Below are 19,767 nucleotides of genomic sequence, written 5' to 3'. Positions count from 1 at the left end.
CATTTTGAGAGTGCAAGCACATGGCTCTCTGTCAAGTGTGCAACATGCGTCCACTTAAACAGAATAAAAATGACCAAATGCTTCGACTCTTTTCCTCTGAGAAGTTCCTTCTTTCTTTTTTTTTCCTTAGATCCGTCCAGTCGAGCTTTGATTGGCACTTGAGTTATTCGGTACAAGGCCTCACTCTCTCCTGTAAATGAGATCTTCAATTTTAATTTGGTCCCCACTCGTGCAGCGGAACTCTCAGTGACAGCAGAGCCTTTAAATTATTTACCAGCCCACTGTTGAGGAGATGTTTCTTAATGTGAATCAATGTGTGGCGCATATTAAATGATCATTGGATAAGTGGAATAGTTTTTTTTTTTTTATGTTGACCCGGGTGCAGAGAGAGGACCTGCCTGCGCGGCCTCAAAGGAGCTTTTATTTAATCCGTGTGCCACTGCCACCATTACCGCTGTATCCCTGCTTCAAACCATTTGTAAGAAAAGACAAAAGGAATCGTGATCCCCTGTTAAAACCGCACACAGCCAGACAGACGCTGAACATGCAATTATCCAATAATTCAAACGAGTGGTATCACTGCACTGCATTAAATAGGTCCAGAGCTTCTGTTAACGCTACACACATCTGAGCGAGCACAACATTGAGTCTCGTCTTTTAATGCCACACAGGCGTACGTGAGTGTTGTTGCTGACCATGTGTGTCCCTTTATGGCCATCATTTACCATCTTTTAAAGGCTGCTTCCAGCATGATAACGCACAGTGTCACAACCCAGAAGTCATCTCATACTGGTTTCATGACCACGGCAATGCGTTCAGTGTCCTCCAGTGGGCGTCCCCCGGTCACCAGAATGGAATCGGATTGTACAATTTTTTGCCGTGTGGTGTAAAATTTGCATCTGAGAAATATGCAGCAATTATGTGTCGACATGGAGCAGAATCTGTGATGCGTTTTTTTTTTTACAGCATCTTGTGTTATCTGTGTCATGACAAATCAAGGCTGTTTAAGAGCAAATGGAAGAACTACTCTGTGTGTGAGTGAGTATCATGTTCCTAATAATGTGCAACGTATAAGAAATGGATACAATAACCACGTTAATTCACATTAACACTCCTCTTGAAATAGGAAGTGGTTGAGATTTGTGACACGTTTGAAGTATATACAGATATTCAATTGGAAAAAAAAAAGGTCACAGTGCGATATATCCGTTCATAAAGGAACCATAAAGGAACCACTTTATGATGTACAGCGCTTCACACAAATCCGCGTTCTACATGGAGTACGCTACAGTATAATGAATAGCTGAGCAGCTAAGCTAAGTAAGTAATTATCCCTTGAGTGACTGCAGAGCTGTGAAGTTGGTCTCTTCAGTCTCCGGCAAGCTGTGGGGAGTCAAGTCAGCCTTTTCACTCTGAAAGGCCAACTGGTGCCAAGGGGATGTAAGGCCAGGCCAAGCCTGCCCTGTGGGTAATTTCAAATGGCTGAACCTTTGACCAGCATGTACGGGGCCCCGATGCTTTATGGAGGAGTCACCTCCACCCAGGGAGAAAGCCAGTTTTAGTTTTGTGTGCCAAGGAGGGGACTACGGAAGTGTTGACTAATACCGGTCCCCCCTGCTCGTCCTCATAAACCTCATTATTCCTCTCCTGGGGAAAGGTAGTGGTTTATTTCTTGAGGAATGGATAAGGTTACTGCTAATTAATATGAATGCATTTAATTATCATGGATCACAACACAAAGGAAATCCACATTTGGTTTGCTACTCGTCCAACTCCGCTATGTTAATGTAACCTTTGTGTGGCGTCGTATATTACGCTGAGGGAAAAAAACCACCAAGTAGACGACAGGGCAGTGCATTCATGCACGTTTTAATTCACACCTTCGATTAATGATTGGCTGGCTTGACTTTAAATGTTGGTAATTTATCATAAAATTAGTAAATTCTTTGGTTAGAGCTCTCTAGTAATGAGCGAACATTATTTCACGACGTGTTTCACGATCACATCGTTGTCACCGAAAGGCAAACTCATTATGTGTGTATAAGAGCTGGAAGGCATGCACACATTGTCAGTGAAATTGTAATTTATTCATTTCTGCCACAAAGGTAAACTTTGCAGTAAATTAGCTTCATGTTACTAAATTAAAATAAATTGAGTCACACAATCTTTCATCGCACTAATTAATAGAGTTAACTTAGGGGTACCGTATAAACGGGGAAACAAGATAACTGAAATGTTAAATTTAAATGTTTTTGTTTGCCAAACAGATCCATTTTTTAAAAATAAATTCGAAAATTTTTATTGTAACATTTTTTTGTAACTGTATTTCATAGCTTGGTTTAAAAGCAGTTTTGACCTAAGAGTTATTTTAAACTCCATGTGTTGATGACTTAAGAAATATCAGTGTCCTTTGGACATAATTAGCACATGCCGCATTGATTCCTAGCAGTTTTTTTTTTTCTTAAATCCACAGTACAAAGTACGTCTGTGATCCGTGATCAAACAACGGAGATTATTTTTAGACGTGACGGTTCAAATCAAACCCCGTTGCATTGTGTCACTAAGCATTAAACTTATTACTGTACGCTGGAATCAAAGTGTTCTCTTCACAGTGCTTTAGCATTGTTGTTGTTGTTTTTTTTTTTTTTGGTTTTGTTTTTCCCTGTGATGTTTGAGCAGCCTGCTAATTTGCTCCCAGAAGCCTGTGTTTGTCTAATAGTTTAATTGGCTACGCTGTGCACCTGTTTGGCAGCACAGGTGGCCACAGGGCCATTGTGCTCAGGGCCTTATCTCCCAGGCAGTCCCACACAGGTGTGTGGCATGCAGCCTTTGCAGATTTGCCCACAGATGGCATTGCCTGGAGCGTCCACTGCAGTCTCCACAGTCTTTTCCTCATCGACCATGTTTTCACTTCTTTTTCTGGTAAAAATTTCTCGAGCCAATTTTTCTCTTTTTTTTTTCCAGTGAGTAGTTCATTCTCTTTCTTTAAATTTTGACATTCGAAGACTGAATTCCTAATTTAGAAGTGTATTTTCATGAATTTGAGACGTGCACGTGCATTTTTTTTTTTTTGTCCCTGCCCATTTGAAGACACGAGATGAATGTAAAAGTAAACAGGTAAAAGTAATAATAGGCAAAACTTTAATCTGTCAATAGGCAAAACTTTTCTATTTCTCTCAGGGTAGTGTTTTGTGGTTGGGAGGTTACATTTTGGTTATTATAATGGTATAAATTTGGGTTATTTTCTCATTTAATGGAATAAATATTCTTGGGAGTTTCAGACTGGCTTTCTATTTCACATGCACTTAAGATGAAAACATAAAATTAATGTAATTTAATCAGTCATTTACCAAAATCAGCCTAATATAATATAAAAGCATGGTATGGTTGCTTTAGTGGTTGCGAGGTTAATTCTTGGTTATACAGAACAATCCCTACCCCGCTCTTATATTTGATTTGGTCATTTCAGTCAGCGGCAGCTCAACAGCATCACTGGTCACTTCCTGTGATCTGACTCGACTGCTGCTCCATCGACCGACTTTCTCTTCTAAAAGAGAAGTGTGGTTTCCGTGGTTTTGGGCAGCAGAGAGCACATATGCACACATGCCCCTGCCTTCGACATTACTCGATGACTGTCAAATCCCTGCAGCGACTTCCATATTAGATCTGCTACCACTCAGATCCCCGAGACATATTTAAGCGAAATTGAACTGGGCCCCGAACTTTTTATTATGTGAAATCTTCATGCTACAAGCCAGGCATTTTCTCAAGGGCTTTTTCTTGCGGGGTCTTTTTTTTGTGGAGGCGGGGAGACATTTGCTGACACCGGAGTTTCTCTCTGACTGGGTACTCGAGGTGTGGATTGTTGTGATGATCTTGCTGCTCTGCCACACAGGGTGTCCCTGAGTCTAAATCAGTCTCATCAGCATTTCCCAGTTAAATGCTTGCAGGTGAACATCAAGGGATGCATGGAATATAGTCCGGGGCAATTTTATGACCTCTGGAGTTACCGTGCCTGTTAGCTGCTTGTGCTACCAGCTGACTGTCTTAATGCACATTGTGATAAAGCATTGAACGACCGGCAGAGAAGCGCAGACGTTCCTGCTGACGACAGTGAGAGTTCTCCTCTTGTAATGACTGAGAAAAGATCTTGAAAGAACTTTGTTTATTCCCTTTTTTCTTTTTTGGTCATCACTTATATGACCAGGCACGCTATCTACAGAGTCAGACTACATTCCCATCATGCTGCTTGGTTTTAATAGTAGAGTGCACTCACTGCACTGTATGTAGTATATTAGTGAGCTTGATTAACACTACATTTCATGTGGATGGTGCAAGGCAATTAAAAAGGTGTCAAAAAAAAAAACCCTCTCCTTTGGCACACATGCTTTTTTTTTATTAGTAGCACTTATACTTGTACTCTTATATTCTGACTACTTCCTCCCTCAGTCTCTTCTGTCCACAGTATGCACAACAGCCAATTAACACCAGAACAAAGGAACATATCCGTCTCTCCATCTGTTCGGACGGCTGCTGGAACAAATATTATGATCTTAACGTCTCACAGGCTTTATATGCCCCCCCCCCCCCAAACAACTTGGGGCGAAAAAACGGGAAGAAAAAAAAATCCCATTTGTGTGAATCTCATTGCAACTGCAGTGAGGTAACCGTGCACTGATGAAAGATAGTGTGTGTGTGTGAGGATTAAGGTACAGTAGACATCAATGATCTATACGCTCAGCCTGACAGATTCTTCAGAGATGAATCACCGTTTTATCTCTGTCACTGTTGATGTGGAAGTAGCTCACTATCTTATTGACTCATCAATAATTGATCGCCTGCGTTTTTGCTTTATGTTATCTTCAAACTCACTCTATGTGAATTTGAAATTGCAGATTTTGTGCATGTGAAGCAGTTCATGATCAACAGTCTTTTCCTCAGTTTAATAACACATAAATAAATGAATACATAAATGGTATGCTTCGAACACAATTCCTTTGTATTGGTATCATGGTCAGGGGCAAGTTGTGCGTGCAGAAAAATGCTTTTAACAGTATTTTGAACACATTCTGGTTTTTTATTTAAGAATGACAATAAGCCCAGCTGCAAAGATCACTCTCTCTGATGTGTTGTGTAATCTGTGATGAACAGGTTAACCTGGGGATCATGGCATGTTTTTGCTCTCCTTCACTCATTGAGGTTTATATCCAGAGAAACATTACAACCAAATATATTTGTGTATTATTATAATTATTTTACTTCTTTTTTCAGTGCTCTTAGATGGACTTACAAAGTAGCTTTTTCACAAGACGTAGCATTGTGTAGCTGCCCTGGTAGCAGCTCAAGCGGCGCTATAGGCCCTGATGAACTAGGTGCAACTTCCTGTTCAGAGGCTGCTTCATCTCCCTCTCACAGTTGTTGTCTTGCACTTTGACTTTGTTTTGCTCGCTACATTAGCAACTTCATTAAGTATGGCTTCTTCTGTAGCATTACATCACACGTATGTCGCTGGTTAATTTATTAGTGCATGTTTAATCGGTCCATTTCGTAATGGCTTTCAACAGTTAATCCTTATCATCCCCATTAAAAAAGCATCAAGCTCAGTTCAACGAAAAAACACTACCTATATTTAAGTAATGTATGGGTAAAGGCATTTGAGTTGGGTAGTTTTATTTCCATTATATGACTGTGCTCTTTAGATTCCCATTGTTATTATGGACTACCGTCACCCAACAAACCTCTTTCCAGCACTTGTCAAGGTAAAACAAAATAAAAGAGGATTGATTGGGACATTAGGTTATTGTTATGTAGAGGTCTGTAGGCAAATATGTCTCTAGTCCTTTAACAGAGATATAAATCAAAATGGAGTCCTCTTAAATGTCAGGAAAGTAAAGCCACAATGTTGAAATTGACATGGAACCGTCGACACGTTCCTCACTGAAAGTGATGAGAAGACCGATATGAGGAAAAGTTAACTAGTTTATACCCTTGTGGCTGACTTCAGAGTTGACATTCACCCTTCTTCCTCAGAGGCAGTGAAAAAACGATTTTGGGGGACATAAATGTCCTTACTGTCTGGGTATATTTTAAGAGTGATGTCGATTTGATTTTATGGCACCATCTGTTAACCTCCAAGATGGTCATATCTGTTATGGCCCCAGAGTAATACACCCATAATTAAGAAATATCTGATTTGAATTCCTTATCAATTTAGTGTATTTTATCTTGCAAAGATATAGAAAAAACATGTGAGGTTATCATAAATAAATTGTGGTTCATAAAAAAAAAAAGAAGACTATAAATCATGTAATATTGTGTGTTCTTGCATGTTGATAATAAGTATGGCATTAATATATCTCAATACAAATCCTTGACATTCGCGCATTACACCTTTAACAATTTTATGTTTTCAGGGGTGTGCGACATAAGCCAGAATCCCATGAGATCCTATAGGGTCTTAATAAACAGCTGGTCCACATCCTCAGAGTGACACATATTTGTTCCTTCTGTCGTGCTCAGGAATAAAAGCATTTATCAACTTTCCCAGTCTTCTTGCCTGCTCCGGAATTTAAGTGAGTTGCAGAGCTGTCCCAGTGTTTTAGTAGCTTCCAGCAGCTATCAAAGTGTTTCACACATACACACATGTCCTTGGAGATGTACAATGACACTCTGTAAAGGGTTTATATGTCTACTGCAAAAGGTTTCAGCAACAGAAGCTTGGGGAAGAAAGAAAAAAAAAAAAAAAAAAGAGGCAAATTTATGGCTTTAGAAAAGAAGCGAGAATGTTTTCTTTCAAAGAAGTACTTGCCACTGCTGTCGACTCTCCTTAAAACAAAAGATCACTTCATGTATCTGCAGAATGCGTCACATCAAACAATCCTCCTCTAATTTGTAACCTTCCACAGCATATATATAGAGTTACAGTGTAGAAAGGATTGAATTAAATGGTCTAGTTATTCAGTTGTTGGGGCACTTTTCACATTTTGGGCCAATATGATACCAGTACTGGAACTTGTGGTGCCAGCACATAATTGTGTTGTTTTGCAGTACTCTTTCCATAGATGTAACACATTACTACTGTGTCTTACATAGTGCATATTATACTGTAATTATCTGTAACCAGAATACAAATCATACTTTTTTGGACATACTACAAACACTTATTGTTTTATTATTAGTTTATTAAGTTTATTTGGAATCATACAACCTGCCAGTTGCTCAAAGTTGACTCATTAATAAAAAAAAATGCTATGCTTACAGTGAGTCAAGAATAGTTGTTGAGACATCATTGATGAGTGTCTGCTTTTTTCAAACGACCAAACAGGGCACAGTCATCCGATTTTACACTACATTACATATTTACATATTTTGTTTTACCAAATCACAAACCACTTCAAAAATAGAGTAAATATTGAGACTCCTCTCCAATTTCTTAACCTCCTAATGTTCAAAGAATCATTTGAATCATCATTTTTTTTAGAAAGTTTGGCCTTTAATCTTTGTTGAAGACACATTTTAGGAAACAAGCTGAGACTCAGATATCATTAGGAGTGCAAAGTGATTGTGTTATATAAGTGATGCACTGCTCCCTCTCCTCAAACTCACTTGGCCAAACCACCAGTTGGTGGAGTGCTCGCACCAGGAATGCCATTCGGAGTCTGTGTCACTTGTTTGTGGTGCTGATATCAATCGGTACTGCCCACGTTGATTCTGTTACTAAGTCGTCTGCTGTAACGTGATGAAATGTGTATTGTATTATATTGTTGATATGCAGCTAATCTGCACAGCATTTGATTCTTGCATCGTCCACATGTTCTGTTCTGGGATGACATTAACTAACTGTGACAGCCCCCACAGGAGACAGAGGTCTGAGATATCATCAGAGCTGCTGAGTAGATTGACATTGCACTTGTTACTTTAATGGAGAGGGTTCATGTTACCTATAGTTACATGTGAAGGATATCGGCTGCTCATTCTCTGTCACGGACAGCACAGTCCTGTGGTCCATGTGTAAATGCTGGATTGACATGGTATCCGATATACTCGGAGCAACTTCATTCTACATTACTGTCTCCTATCTTGTACATAAAGATTGTGCGAGGTGGTGGTATGTGTGAATATGGGTCAGAGAAGCAAACATTGCAGGGTAGAGTTTAAGAATTCAGGAAAGCATTTCTTCAGTGAAATGGACACAGTTATTGTGCCTCCTTATTGGGCGACAGCTCTTTGATGACTCAGGTCAGGCTGGTGAGCCACTAAGCCCAGTCCTGGCACATTTTCATGTGCATCCCAAATGACAGGTAAACAGTGAGGGCCTGCAGAGATCTGCCTGCCTGTCTGCTGAAGACAGTAAAAAAAAACAAAAAAAAAACGTCATAGTTTTTTTTGGCATTCTACCAGTTCACCAACTAGATGGGACTTTTCCCAGAGCGCTCTGGATGCCCAGTCTGACTATGACAGATGGGCCAATTTTAAATGTCACGACGTCCACACATATAAAATATGGATCGAGACAGATATGAATGTAAACTGCAACTCTGACCGCATGGTGATAATGCTACTTGCACTGGCTGGGTATACTGGAGGACTGTGGAATAAATGCCATCAGTCTTTGTATGATTTTACAACTTAACCACTCTAAGAGTGTGTGGACACAAGTCAACCAATTAATCGTTTGAGCCAATGAATCGGCTCCAATAGGACCTTTTACAACCTGTCGGCATCAGAAGACCCTGGCTGTGATAGTGGCAACATGTCATGAGGAGACACAGATCACTGCTCTGCAAAGGCTCCACTCGCCACTAGCCAGCCAAACAAATTATGGTTCAGTGGCTCTAATGGTTACCTTTTGTTCAGTGTATCTGTGATATTTTCCTGAAGATTAATCACAAAAACAACAAAAGGAAGCAGATGGCTACAGGATCTGAGCTATAGTGTAGCGGAGTCCACGGAGTGTTGGGCTAAAAAGGCGCATTCTCTGAACCTCAACAACAGTTCAATACTCCTGCAAGCATTCAACGACCCTCGTAAATATAATAACTTTTGCAAACGCACATTTTGGTTAGTGGCAAATTTATCAGCTTTTATTCTTTGTCAATGCATTATCAGTTCACCTTTAATACATTCTATATACTATTTAGGATTGTACTTATGAGTAACTGTCGTTGTAAATGTCAGTTGGTCCAATCATATGACAGATTGTTGGTTACTCACCACTAACAGGTGAGAGTTCACTGTCAGAGCCATAATCAACCAAATACATGTTTAGTCTTCAAGAATAATACGTGCTCTTCTTCAACTTACTAACAAAACAAAACAAAACAAGAAAAACAGGTAACGCTTTCTTTTACAGTCCCCTAATTACCTGGTATTTAGCTGGTAAATTCATGGTAACACTAAAGTGTTGCTCGGTAATTACCAAGGGTAATAAGATAAGTAAATACAGTGAAACCGTTGCCAAAATACTGGGTAATGCACGGTAATGTACTCGGTAAGTAAAGTAAAACTGTACTGTAAAAGAAAGCCAAGCTTGTTTCCATGTAATTACACACATTTTTAGGGTTAGGTTTGTTAGATTACCCCTTGGGTAAATAGCTAGTAATTAGGGGACTGTAGGTACCTGCTTATTACCAGTTTATAACCCAATAATACACTTACATTTACCATAGTTTTGCCATAGTTTAGCTGTACATACCTTCTTATTAACAGCAGTAATAACACGCTATAATTAACTATATAGTTACCAGGTAAATGCCCAGTATTTTGGCAACAGTTTCACTGTATTTACTTTCTTATTACCATTGGTAATTACCTAGTAACACTTTGGTGTTACCATGAATTTACCGGGTAAATACCTGGTAATTAGGGGACTGTAAAAGAAAGCGTTACCGAAAAACAACACCATGTTAAGTCTTTGATTAAGTTAATCAACCACAGTGCACTGAGTGGACTCTACTTGCCTCATTATCCCTTTATGAATTATAAATATAGCAGTTGCACCATATTAAATCTGTATTTGGCGTTACTGAAACATACAGACTTATAGGGATGTTAATAATAAAGTTAGTTTACCACACTTAATAATATAACCAATTTAAAAATGTATTATCATTCATCATTTGACTGATAATGTCTGTTTTTGTTTGCACTTTACTTCTCTAGAGCTCAATATTTTTAAATTTAAACTGATTACACAAAGTGTGTTTCTATGGTTCTGTGCTTCGTTAAAGGTTATCTGAGGATTGTTTATGAACCTGTTAAACTATCTGTTGAGGAAAATGAAATTTGCAACTTTACCACTGCAATATTTCCTCTCAAGGAATATAACAACCTTAATTCTCCTGCCAGTGACGGTTTGATCAGACGAGTTTATATCTACCACCAAATTAACTAACTGAGCCTCAGTTATAAAAGCACAATATGCGAATCTGACTGTCTCACTAGAGGGGATTACTTAAGTGGAAGAATATTGTCTCGCCAAAAAAACATTAGCTCCTTTTTTTTTTTAAATTCATCAATCTTCTGGTATTATAGGAACTCAGTAATGCTCAGCCACCTTTCCTCAAATAGAAAATGAACCCTGTGTGATCACATATCTTTCAGGAATCATTAAGTACGGCTATGATTTATTAATATTTCATTAGAGTGGACAACAGTTACGAAGGCCGCAACCTTTTGTACCGAAAATGTTAATGGTTAGGAGGTTTTCGTTTTAATCAGGTGAATCAAAGATATGAACGTTTCGGGAAAAGTAAGATAATGACCCGAGATGCAAGTAACAGGACAGTGCAGTTAATATTTAGTATCAAATGTCTGTCACCTGATATGCCCAGTGCATAACAGGTCTTTCAGCTGGCTATTAAATTGATCAGAACATAATATAGCCCCATGTTTGCCACAATAAGCCACTAAGCAGACACCGGCGGTGCTTAGTTTCAAGCTTTAATGTTCAGAATGTTATGTTGCCAAGGGTATCGGGCCTCAATTGTAATAATGTAGCACTGAATAGGTCAGTAGTCCCACAGAGGGACAGTTGTATGTCTTTGCCTGTAATACAATATGAAAGATATTGCCCTTGCTCAGGAGCATTCAATAACAAAGCTCCCCACTTCGCCGTGGTAAAATAAAAGAAGAAGTCTATAGAGTGAAATCAGTGCACACACAAGCCGTCTGAACATGAGACCAGTGATCAGTCAAACAGAGGAAGGGTGAGGGAGGTTTTTTCTTTTTTTTCTTTCCCTGTCGTGCGCACCATGTTAAGTGTCTTGGAGCTGCTCGCTCAGAGATGTCGAGTGTGTGGTGGCGTATGCCGGTAAAAGAAAAACTGTAATACAATGGGACTTTGGGAAATTGACTTTTCGTCTGTGTGCATATGTTGATGCTGGCAGCCTGGCTCTTTCATCTGCCCAACCTTAATACACAGACTGTGTGAAGCAGATACAGCAACTCGACTGGAACTCCTGCAGGGGAGACATTGTGTTACCTCAGGTTTAATGCTGCTCTTTAGATTCCAAATAATTCGAAAAGTAAAAGTTCATGAAATAACTTTTTTTTTTTTTGCGTCTTGGCTAACTAGTAGAAATTGCTTTACATTGTTAATACTAGTGAAGTAGCTGTATGAAGTATGTATTCCTATAGTGGAAGCTGAAGACGATTTTTAAGTTATGGTAATGCATGATAAGGAAAGTAAAGGCTAACATAATACAAACACTGTGCAACCTCATTAGGCACAATGCAAATGTTTCACAGCTAGCTTACCTTTGGAAACAGGTTCGCCAAGTTAGCCGCAAAATAGTAAAAAAATCAAAGATAGTGAAAATGCATACTCAACCCATATCCAAAATCTTAGGGCGATCTAACTAACAGTCAGTGAGATATGCTTGCTTTATAGATAGATGGATTTAAATACTTTTGTGGATTGCAAATTAATACAAATTTGAACATATTATACATACGCAGGGGCCAAACGATTGGTGTAGTGGTTAGCGATCCGGTCTGAACAAGTGCCTTTCTCCGGGTTCCTCCCACAGTCCAAACACATGCAATATGGGGATTAGGCAAATTGTAAACTCTCAATTTGACCATACGTGTGAGAGTGGATGTTTTTTTTTTTTTTTGTCTCTATTTGGCCCTGTGATAGACTGGTGAACTGTCCGGGGTTTACCCTGCCCATCACCCTATGTCAGCTGAGATTGGCACAGCATTTGGAGGATGGATGGATGGATGGATAAATAGGCAATCAATTATTGAATTCCTGCGATTGACAGGCGCCCTTACTCGTGAAATGTTTGGAAACGCAACTCTTACATTCATCGTCGCGTGATAACACGTATGATGACTAATGAGCTGTTGGTGTCTTCGTCAGTGTTTCGGTGAAACACCTTGTCGCGCAGTCTTGAGCTTGTGTCACAACTGTCTTAATGACGGTGAGTGTGAAAAGGTCATAGTTTCGCGACTGTTTTTAACGAGAGAGGTAGACATTGTGCACAAATGCCAATCCATATGCACAGATTTTCTCACAGTGGCCTCTGCAAGATGCTTTATGGCGTTGCATCAGCTGTATGGATAGATACAGCCCTATTACTCCTCATTACTCAAGATATTTGGGCTTTAATGGACTTTTGATGCTCATTTTTCGTGAATGTACGTCTTGTTTGCATCTCAGCACTTTTTCACGGGGCCAGACTTGTTAAATCGTAGTGCATACATTTTGTAGCAGTTAACATAACTACAGCATAATTGCATAAAGCCAGCAGAAATTACACAAAATGTAAAATAAGGAATTGCTTCCTGAGGACGAACCATGAATTTTTTATTTTGCCCGCGGAATATACATGATTGCAGAAAGTAACACAATTTGGTAGCACTTAACTAGGGGATTGTAGCCATCAATATTAGATGAACAAGTCCCCTCCCCAAGTTAATGAAATCCTTGGATGTGTGCCCACATGAGAAGAAAATGTCTGATGAGGGAAGGATTTAATCTTGTTTCCCTTCCGTGTTCAAATGCTACATTGATATTTTAATGGCCCTGAGAAACAAGTACGTTGTGTTTGAACAAATGTGAGCTTTAGTCACCTCTACTGTGTAGGTTTTGCTCTGAGCAGCGAGGCGACGACGATACTTTCTGCTAATAGTTGATCGAGGAAATGGACGGTGACGGGTGTACACACACCATTAGTGGTTATATTAATGCAGTATGTTTGTTACTGAAGTTGTTGTTTTGTCTGATGAAGACCAACAGGACATGTTGTAGCCCGAGGACAAACTGTGTAAAAGTCCAATCTTTCATTTTCTTTGTTGGTAACTTGAGGGACATTTAGAAGGCAAGCTGCAGAGGACCTAAGGACCTTTACGTGAGGCTGCAGAAAATGATGGACAGTTTGAGACGTAGGGAGGAGTCACAACATTTACTGCCTTAAAAAAGCCTTGGGGACTGCATTATGTTGCAAGGCGTATATTTTTGATGCACATTTTACTGTCAGACAATCTCCTTCCCCTCCTTTTCTTTTATGTCTGTTCTGTTTTAGTCTAACTACAATAGAGGAGAGATAAACTCGGAGCAGACAGCACATAAATTCGGCGCAATTTTATATTTACGTGCTGTTTTGTTGTTTTAATTAATGCAACGTCTTTGAAGGGTTTTTTGTATGTATTAAGCTCATTTTGTGATGGTGTGTGAATGTTTGTTCAAGATTAACTTATCTTAAGTTTGCAGTTGTCATCGTGTAACGGGAGACAAGCTTTTCAATATCAAGCTAATACTATTGCTGTCTCGTGGGTTCCTCATAAACACCTGTTGTATAATGACATGGATGCATCATTTCATCATAAGAGACAAAGAATGGAAGTTTTCAGCCCCTTTTTCAGCGTTTGAAGTGTTGTTAAATGCCAAAAACTAAATTAGTGTGAATACTGAACTTAAACGCGAGATCCCTCTAACCACTGGATTGGCTTCTCAGTCGGCGTTCGTCGAAGGTTGGCTTTTTTGAACCGGTCAGTGTGTGTGACAGCATCTGTGCCTGTGTGCTATATCAAAGCCCATTTTCCAAAAAAGTACCAGATGTCCATTTTCCCTTGTTTTCCTCCAGTGTCTCCCTTCTGGTCTGTTTTGCAGATCGTGGCAGTCGTCCCACGGACATTTCCATCTCTGAAAGAAAAGAGAAAAAAAAAACGAAAGGAAAAAAAGAAACAACATAAAAACAATAGCACACTTTAGTTGGCTGTATTGCTGCAAACCAAGAAAGCACACAGTTGCCATGCAGTCTTCCTTACAAAAAAAATGAAGATAATTCCGCATTTAGCCATGATTAGTATGTGTAGAAATCATCCATTTTTTATTCCAGTTTAGATTTTATTCCTCATCATAATAAAAAAAAAGAATCTCATTTTGTAAAGTGTTAAAAGGATAGACAAATGAGTTAATCACCTTGATTGCAAAGACCCCTATATAATTATTTAATTTGAATTATGATAATATGCATCTTCCTCTTGCTCTCATTGCAGGAAATTGCAAACTTTTGCGAACTGGTTGTCTGGGTTCTATAGTGTTCTCACAACCCCATAGTGCGGGTTATAAACGGAATTTCTCTTTCACAGATATTGGTTCCATTTCCTGCCCTCTGAAGACTGACATTACCATCGCTACTAAGCAGCGTCAACAAAGAACTGTGGATTTACTGGGCTCGTGCTCCCTCAGCCGTGTCGCCTCCTTTCCTTCTTTGTTGTCCTAGTCTCTCATTTACTCCTACCACCTCTGCAGCACAAATACATTTAACTGCATTATTATTCAACGGAAGAAAAAAAACTTGCGGCTCTGTTTGTTCGTTCTTTCATGGAAGGAAGGAAGGAAGGAAGGAAGGAAACATTCAAACAAAACCAACCAAACATGGTGGTGGAAGTGGAAGGCTTTTTCTGTCAACAGACATCTATAAATATACAGCATTATTGTGTTTTGTTTTTATTTAAAAAACTGCTTAGAATTCCACACCGCAGTGCATTTTAATAACGGATTAATTGGTTCTGTTCACCCTCTAATGAAATCCGAGTATGGGTGGGTTGTAGCATGTGCTAATTTAGTCACAGATCAAAGAAATACCTCCACTTCACCAAACGCCTCAGGCGGTTGTATCTTATTCCTAATTGAGGGTTTCTTCCGACTCACTGAGTCAATACAAATTACTTTAATACTCCAACCATTATTATTTCAAATCATTGTCAAAAAGGCGGGATAAATTATTGACTTGTGTCCTGTTAATTTCATAAAATTGCCCCATGCATTTTGTGTTATTGACAGTTCGGGGGCCCTGAAAACGAGTCGTGCTAATGACATAATCTGCCCGTGACCACGCGGCCTCTCCCACCCTCCGCCTCCTCCCTTGCTTAGGCAAACGGCCTCATCTGCACTGGATCATTTGCTGTCGTCTGATACACTGTGGTTTATAGCCAATTATCTCTCGCGATCCATTATTGATTACAGCGTTATCTTTCTGGCATTGCTTAATCTTTTGGCGCGTGGATATATCTGCTCGCGGGGGGGGTGGGGGGGGGGCTATACAAGCGGCGGGAACACTAAGTTAAGATGGGTGGGTGTTCATTTCGTTGAGAATGGGTTCAGTTTAAATTCAAACTGATTGATACCCCGTTCAGTATTGTGGAGGGAAGAGTGTAATTTGATTTGCAACTCTCCATGTTAGGAATTAAAAACCACTACAACCATCGGTTTATTTCAGGGATCGTTAAAGCTTTCATATTAGCCCGAATGACTGATTTCCTCTGAGGGTGACACAATATTGCTTATATTTGTTCCCTCCTATGAATTAACATGGCTTACAATAAACCAAACGGGCAATAAGAGTTTCGAATGAAGATAAATAATGGATTTTTTTTCTTTTTTTTGTGTTTGTCTTGTGTTTCCAGTTGGGTTAATAACTTCGGTCATGAGGGTCTTGGTCTTCTTCTGGATGCTTTGGAGAAGCTGCTGGACAAGAAACAGTAAGTCTGATTTCTTTCACATCTCTGTCATGTTATGTAGACGCAGGCTTTTAGTCATGTAATCACCATGGTCCTTTTTTTATTTTTTCAGGCAAGAGAACATTGACAAAAGGAACCAGCATAAACTCATCCAGTGCTTGAAGGCTTTCATGAACAATAAGGTTGGTATGAATCGAGAAAGAAAAGATGTTCCACGAAGTCAATTAGTTGCACAGGCCTTTCATTTATCTTGTGCAAATGCACTTATTTCAATACTTTTTTTTTTAAAGGTTAGAACATGTTTTCTTTCCAGTGTTCAGGATTTTCCTGTGCGTTTACAAATATGGCTCAATGATGTACCGGAGCCATACTTAGCATAACTCCTCCTCAAACACTTTAATTATATATACTATTATTATATATAATGATATATAATGAATGTGCTTGATCAGCGTTTACCCTTTCTTTTTTTAATAACTGTGCTCCTACACTACTGCCTCCCTACCCGAGATGTCTTTGTCGCACAAATGCATCTCACCTCGAAGCAGAAACACGCATTAAAAGCTCTGCTTTATTTATTTAAAATCGCAAAAACACGAGGAAACGAAGTACAGAATGAAGAGCGGAGTCCTGATGTGAGGCTCCAGGTATCGCTAATAGAGAAAGAGACACAACGAGAGAAGGACTGGAGCTAAACCAGCTGTGTTTGTGTACACACTGTCGTTAAACTGTGACCGAAATGTCGGGTCTCAGCGTGTTTGTCAAACAAGTGGTTTGATACCGGAGCGTTTCTGTTAATATTCTGTACAAACACTGACGAAACAGCGACACTCGGCTGCACTAAAGCGTGCCAGTGTGTATGATTTGAAATCAAATTTTTTCAGTTTTTATTCGTTTTTACTGGGTATTTTATGGGTAATGAATCAGATAATAAAGATCTGATTGATTAATTGAGCGATTTATTGATTGATTGATTGACCGTCATTCAAATTTGGCAAGTTTGTCAGTTACACATTCTCCTTTTAATTACAAAAGTCAGAAGAGTCGTTCTCAATGGCATTATTTCCAATGGATAATGGGACAAAAAAGACAAGGCAATTAAGCAATTTTCAAGCCGAACTTTTAATTATCCTTTTTGTGAAAATGTCCGGCTAATTTCTCAAAGGTGGCACACATTTCAAGGATAGATGGGCTATTGATATTGCTTCTCTTAGAGTTAATCCTCACACTTGGTCATCTTTACCAGCTCCCTCAGTTGTGTAGAGACTAAGAGATATAAGTATTTGTCCCTGTAGTCCTGTCCTGAATTGAATTAATTCATCATCCTCTCCATTTTTTTCTCCCCTGGCCTCGTTGTCCCTCCTTAAAAGAAAATTAAGGGAAACGAAAGTGAAAGTTCTACATGAATGCAAATGCTCTCATTAATTTATACCCAGTGGAATTTTTATCCCCTCTTCCCTACCTCTACTCTTCTGTGTTTTTACAGTATGGACTGCAAAGGATCTTGGGTGATGAGCGCAGCCTGTTGCTGCTGGCGCGAGCAATTGACCCCAAACAGACCAGCATGATGACAGAGATTGTGAAAATTCTCTCCGCCTTCTGTATTATCGGAGAAGAGAACATGTGAGTTTCATTCGTTTTTCGCGTGTATCTTCCTCTTTCACACTTTCCACGGACTCGCACATCATCAAAGAGACATTTTTACAGCGAACAGACCATCATTCGTCCACTCTCTCCAAGTAAATGATCTCAGGAGCTTTGCTTTTAAATGCAGTTATGCAGTTTAAAAAAATGAATAAATGAATAATTGTTGAGATTTCTTCCGTCAAATTCCATTTGTGGTGCACAGAGGCATGAAAAACAGTCAAATAAAAACAAAGCTAAACTTCAGTATATTTCTATAGGGTTGTGATCTTGTGATTAATTGAACTATTTCTTTGTTGATTTGATCTCTTCTGACAAAATTCTCACAGTACAGTTGCCACTGTTATATTTATAAATGCTTCATCAATCAAATAATAATTCCAGGTTTCATTTATTACATTTTGAGGCAGGAGAGATTGGATTGGATTAGTTTTTTTTATTCAAACTGCATGCACAACGTCAGTTTAATATACAAATCGGCAAAATGTGTATTACAGATACTTTCATTGGGGCCATTATTCCACAGACCTTGACACAAAGTGTGTTTGTTAAAGGTGTTTTCATTCGGTCTCAAAGCAAAAACTTTATGTTTGCCTAATTTCAAGTTTATAATCAGTTTTCACTCTTAACAATAAGAGACACATTTCTTTTGTAAAATGAGTCCATTTCGAAGAATCCTGACTTAAGTAATCGCTGAAATATCAAAAAACGGCTTCAGTCTTCTCCCAGTGGCTGGTACATGCTCATAAAGAGGTTGTGCCACGGGCATACACGTGTAGTCACCGTGCATATAATGCAGTTACAGATGACCTCAGACTGTACAGAATCCTGTTAAGTCACATGGGCGGATGATGCAGTTTAGTCTGTTAAATGTGTTGAACTATTCAGTGTAGTTTGCCACGGATACACAACCTGCCTGACAGCTTATAAATTGGATTTAGGAGAGTGTTTTTTATTGTTTCCCACAGGGCCAGACAAGAATAACAATGGCACTTCAAAGTCAGTGTATGCAGTGGTTGGAAATAAACCACCCCACAAATGCTGTTTGAGAAGCTGAGTTTAGCTGTTTGTGTGTGTCCACAACACTGACTGCTGCTGAATCTGTCCTTTATATGTGGAGTTCTGACCCTCTTCTCTACAGGGTTTCCAAGGTATCTCAGAATGTAGTTCTTGGTCTAAACTGAACATTTTTAATTTTGCCTTAATGGTGCCATAATAAGAATGTGGCCAAAAACGGTTACTACATTCAAATTCAAAATACCGAGCTCTCTTAGGTTTCGTTTTCTGACGTAACTGGCAACCCTTGGTTGCGTGGCAGCTGAGACTCTACTGACTGCAATGATTGGTAGACGGCGGTAGGTGGCGCCACATGCCAAAACATGATTTCAAAACATAAACATGATTTGCAGTCTGCAAAAAAATTTTTTTAATGCAAATATTTTGTCTGTACTGTTGTTGTCGGTGAGTTCAGTTTGTTATATGAACATTATTCCTGAGTCTCTGTGACATATTAGGAGGATTTTATGGCCAGTTGATTTAGATTTATTACATAATGCACCTTTAAAGGACATTTTATTGGTTTGCATAGATTCGGTTTCAATATCTTGAAAACAGCGTTTTGCTGTGACATTATTTGTATCTTTATAGGTGAAACAAAATACCACTAACTGTGGCTCCATGTAAGGATTCCATCAACATTCTACCAATATGCACGATCTCTTAGAATAAACCCACCACAATTTACACTAATCACAGCTTCACTTTCCTGGTGTAGTTTTACCTCGCTGTCAATCCGTCATTTAAACCATACAATAACACTTTTCTGTTGAGTATATATATTCGTGCAGATCTGAAAAAACCTTCTAATACAGTCACCAGTTTAACAAACACAACTATTTTTACACAGATACAAAATGTGCAAATTCTGCTCGCTGTCTCCCCCCACCACCCCCCCCCCCCCTTTCAAAGCGCTCAGGAACAGATTGAAGTAAATATGGAGCTGTTTGCCGTGATCATAGTCCTGCATTAAATATACGTCTCCTGAAGAAATGACAGCCGAAGGAGCTGAGCCGTCACTTTCTCGCTCACAAACTTCTCCTGCCAGCCGATGTTGTGACGCTGGCTCGTGTTCAACACCCACTTCGGCTGACA

At 39.3% G+C, this 19,767-nt stretch overlaps 1 protein-coding gene across 1 annotated transcript in view; it reads left to right on the top strand.

Annotated features, from left to right (window-relative positions):
- diaph2 (diaphanous-related formin 2) overlaps positions 1-19,767 on the top strand; it is a gene marked incomplete at its 5' end in the record, with an annotated part of 361,962 nt that overhangs the window by 92,423 nt on the left and 249,772 nt on the right. The window contains 3 exons of the mRNA XM_083890769.1: positions 15,919-15,993; positions 16,085-16,154; positions 17,459-17,595. Coding sequence (XP_083746895.1) covers positions 15,919-15,993; positions 16,085-16,154; positions 17,459-17,595 — 282 coding nt within the window. The remainder of the gene's footprint in view (positions 1-15,918; positions 15,994-16,084; positions 16,155-17,458; positions 17,596-19,767) is intronic.

The sequence above is a fragment of the Microchirus variegatus genome, assembly GCF_963457635.1.
Source record: "Microchirus variegatus genome assembly, chromosome: 6".
Taxonomy (NCBI): Eukaryota; Metazoa; Chordata; class Actinopteri; order Pleuronectiformes; family Soleidae; genus Microchirus; species Microchirus variegatus.
This window is presented reverse-complemented; position numbering and strand designations above follow the sequence as displayed.